This window comes from Poecilia reticulata, unplaced genomic scaffold (assembly GCF_000633615.1).
Source record: "Poecilia reticulata strain Guanapo unplaced genomic scaffold, Guppy_female_1.0+MT scaffold_259, whole genome shotgun sequence".
Classification (NCBI taxonomy): domain Eukaryota; kingdom Metazoa; phylum Chordata; class Actinopteri; order Cyprinodontiformes; family Poeciliidae; genus Poecilia; species Poecilia reticulata.
In genome coordinates, this window is record NW_007615042.1 from 194,367 (window position 1) to 198,776 (window position 4,410).

Genomic DNA, 4,410 nt, shown 5'->3' on the forward strand with positions numbered 1-4,410 from the left:
CACACACACACACACAGAGCACACACACACACAGAGCACACACACACACACACGCTCACAGACATTTATTCCAGATCTGCTACGCATCGCTTTATCAAGAGTCTCCCACCAGATTCAGAGGCGTCTGCATCACATGCAGCCTGCTGATGGATAAATACTGTGTTTGTACAGGATGTAATTCAGCAAAGTTTAATGATGCGTTTGTGGAAACGAAGGTTCAGGAGGCTAATAACAGCAAAGAGCTGCTGTTTCATCACCTTCAGATGAGAAATGAGCAGAAATGCCCTTTAATTATCTCAGCCTGTTTGGTGAACTGACTGCATTTAACTCACATGTTATAATTAGGCTTTGCATCATAACTCCACGGCCTCATAAACAGAGTGTAATGCAGCTGCTGCAGAAAACCTCCACATGTTGGCTCCGGTTCCTTCCTGCAGCAGCTCCGGCGCCGACCCGTCAGAACCAGGCCATCAAGAACCCAAAGGTTCAGATCCAGGGCTGAAATGATTTCATTCAGTTTGTTTCTGTCAGGAGATAAAACACCAGGCCTCAGTTTTTATTTACCTTTCAATTAAAACATGGATGTGGAAAAGAAGTTATGTAATAACACTGCAACATGTAATAACAACATGTAATAACACTGCAACATGTAATAACACTGCAACATGTAATAACAACATGTAATAAGGTAATAAAATCCGGCTTCAAAATGCGATAAAACTTCATTAAAACCACATCATGTAATAAAGTTCTACATGTTCAGGGATTTTATTACATTTTCACAGATTATTAGAAAATGCAAACGCAGCTCAGTTTTTAGAAATGATGTAATAATGTGGTGCATTATCTAATGATCACAAACTGTTTATTCTAATCATGTTTCTGATCATATTCATGTAAACTGAACAAACGTCAGTTTTCAGATTATTCTCTGATAACCTGCATGTCTTCAAAATGAGTCAAAGGTTTTTATTTTGGGTCGATTGTTACAAACTGCAGTTTTAATGATGTGTTATTACATTTTAAAGCCTGATTTTATTACATTATTACATAATGCTGCTTGTTCCCAGTGGTGTTTTATTCGTTGCCCTCCGTACCATCACCCTAATCTTTAGCTTCTCCTACAGATTGTCTGTTGATTTCAATCCAAATGGTGATAATTATAGTCGGAAGCGTATTGGTAGAATTAAACCTGGCAGGTTTTACTGCTGGTCTCAGTGCCAAACATTCACACTGTCCCCAGTGGGAGTGAAAGTGCCTGAACCGTCTCTGGTACCATTTTTACCTCTGGTTGGGTTCGGTTGGTATTTTCAGCAAAAATGCCCCGTGTGAACCGGAGGTCAAAGGTCAGAGCGGGGTCACCTCGTTACGATGCACAGGAGGAGCAGAGCAGCTGACCCGTGTCAGCCGTCTGCAAGAAAACAAAAAACGCTCAATTAAAAACAAGAAACAAAGTAGAAAACAATCATTTTCCTCCTTTTAGTCGTTTTAGTCCTTTTAGTTCTTTTAGTTGTTTTAGTTCTTTTAGTCGTTTTAGTCCTTTTAGTCGTTTAATTCTTTTAGTCGTTTTAGTCCTTTTAGTCGTTTAATTCTTTTAGTCCTTTTAGTTGTTTTAGTCCTTTTAGTCGTTTAGTAATTTTAGTCCTTTTCTCCCACTAAGACAATAAAATCACGTTGACCCATGGGTCTGAGCAGCTCTCTCTCTCTCTGACCTCCTTATCCGTCCACACAGGCGATAAAGACATGGATGACTACTACCCCAGGAAGCATCTTCATCCTGACTTCGCTGGTCGGGGACCGACCCACATGGTGAAGCTGAATGCTGAGCCCCACCAGCACCAGCAGCACCAGCAGCGCCAGCGCCCCCGGCGGGTGCAGAGGGCCATGTCCCAGGACCACGTCCTGTCCCCCCCCAGGACGCCGCGGCGCGGAGACTATGGCTTGTCGTCGTACGGCGCCATGGCAGCCGCCGCATACGGAAGTAGCCGCAACCTCTCAAACGAGCAGCTGCTCTCGGCGGACCGCCTCCACTCCCAGGATCCTCTGCTGTCCCCGGCGATGAGGCGTGACAAGTTCCGGGAGAAGGCCATGGCGCGGGCGATGTCTCACGCCGACATGCTAATGCCCACCACGCCGGTCATGGACCGCCACAAGATGACCAAGATGCACTCCCAACCCAGTGCCTCCAATGACTCGTACAACACGCTGATGGTCAACCATCACGCTGCTGGCGCGTCCACGTCCAAGAGGCAGGCGTTCGCGTCCCGACGGACACACACGGTGGACCACCTACAGTACATTCCCGGCCACCACCACACGTACCGCACTGCCAGTAAGAACGAGGTAACTGTCTAAAGACCGTGTCGGACGATTCTTGAAATGCTTCAGAAATGTGACCGGACGTTTTCAGCATCCGTCATTAAAACTCTTCTTGTTGTTTTTTTAGCTTTGTGTGTGATCCAGAATTTGGACGACTAGGAAAATCCTGGCAAAGACTTTTGTTCTGTGAGAGCATCATAAGGGCTTTGCGCGTTGACTCAAAGATCCTTCCTGTCGGACGCAGGACACAGTGAAGAAAATATTTTTTAAACCGGACGTAGGACTCGAAGGGAATTGTACCACCTTTATAGACATGAAAATAAACTCTTTACTGTTTGTACTTCCAGTCTTTGTTATAGCTTTAGAGATGCTCATTATCTGATGTACGCACTTCAGTTGGTGCCTCTTGAAATTGTCCCGTTTCAGCAGTGAAGGGGATCAGAGGGTTAAAAAGCACAATTAATGAATTCCCATTTTTTTGGATTAGGTTTTCTCTTCTTTGACAAACGGCCGGAACATATCAGCTTAGACTATAAGTGAAACAGACTATTTGTGTTGCAAACTACAGATGATTGTAAATAGGCTCTTAGCTGCATAAAGGCCCTCTGGACTACTGTCCCAAGTGGAGTTTATTAGGTGTTTCCATTTATTAATTCTGTTTTAGATAAGGAAAAGTTCCCAGATTAGTATTATTTCCACTGATGTCTGCAAATTATGTGGATCTAATATGTGCGTTGGGAGTGTTTCTGTTTGTTTTCTAGCTTGTGGCTCTGAAGGAAACGGCTGTTTGGATTTCTGCTGTCACTTTTGGCCGGTTGCTTCCATCTCTGCAGATCAGGCCTCAGCGTTGCGGATCGTCGAGAGTCGAAAACAATCAGTCTGAAGACGCTGTCATGCTTGACTGACCAGGTGTCGCGTGCCAATCAAACGCTGATTAAACTGTGAAATGTTTGTCCAGTGTTTCTCATTAAAGCAATGCCTTATTGTATAGAACGCCATAAGCTCTTAAATGAACCCGTTTGCTTTGTCGGGTCTCCGTTTCTTTGTGGAGTATCATTATGGTTGAACCAGCAGGCGGGGGGAGTTTGCTGTTCACTGTCATCAGTTCAGTTTGAGTGATTTTTATTGCTGTTTTTCTAATTTGTCCAACTACACAGAATATGAAGCCAGAGGTTAAAAGGTCCCTTGGTTTGGTTCATATCACCGTTTTGGGTCAAAATGTGTTTTTCTAGTTTCCCACAAAAATACCAAACCTTAGCAAAATATAATTCACAATTTATAAGCTGTAAAATATCATCCATCCATCTGTGGTGCTTTGCTCGTCTGAGGTCAGGATGAAAAGCTCTACGGGAAACGCAGCAGCTCAGTCTAATTCTGCGACATCCCCAGCCGTTCCCGGCCAGAAGGGACATTTAACTACTCCAGCAGGTTCTGGTTCTGGGTCGGCCTCCTGGGAATCCCCGATTAGATTCACCTCAGCCGACTCCGTTCAATGTGGAGCAGTTCTATCAGAGGTCGGTCAGCCGCCCATGGAGGAAGCCTTTCCAGCTGCTTGGTTCAAGGTTTTGTTAAAGAACCTTGAAGTGCTGGGCTGAGCGGCTGAGCTGAGGTCCGGACTCCTCCACTCATCAGATGAACTCATGGTCAGAGCATTCAGAGGAGCTGACTCAGGCTGTTGTTTTATGGTCAGAAACCCACCAGTGGATCTTTAAGGTCCCAACAGAACCCATCAGCTGCCAAGGCAAAAACAAGACCCAGACATCCTCCTGTCCACAATGAGACCAACATCCTCAGACACGTCCGTTCAAAGGTACATTTCTAGAACCGTGTGTCCATACAATAAACTGACAAACTGTTTTCACATTGAACTGCTGCAGGCTAAGAGATGAAGGTGCAACCAGTCGCATGGTCAGCCAGTCGCATGGTCAGCCAGTCGCATGGTCAGCCAGTTGCATGGTCAGCCAGTCGGTGGTCAGCCAGTCGCATGGTCAGCCAGTCGCATGGTCAGCCAGTTGCATGGTCAGCCAGTCGGTGATCAGCCAGTCGCTTGGTCAGCCAGTCGGTGGTCAGCCAGTCGCATGGTCAGCCAGT

At 45.6% G+C, this 4,410-nt stretch overlaps 1 protein-coding gene across 6 annotated transcripts in view; it reads left to right on the top strand.

Moving 5' to 3' along the window:
* Window positions 1-3,333, top strand: part of shisa6 (shisa family member 6) — a 67,035-nt gene extending 63,702 nt beyond the window's left edge. For 5 of the 6 annotated variants that reach the window (XM_008402811.1, XM_008402813.1, XM_008402810.1 and 2 more), the window contains one exon: window positions 1,733-3,333. In XM_008402811.1, the coding sequence (XP_008401033.1) occupies window positions 1,733-2,355 (623 nt within the window). In that variant the 3' untranslated portion in view covers window positions 2,356-3,333. The remainder of the gene's footprint in view (window positions 1-1,732) is intronic. The other variant, XM_008402809.1, reaches the window with a different exon arrangement.
* The last annotated feature ends 1,077 nt before the right edge of the window (window positions 3,334-4,410 follow it).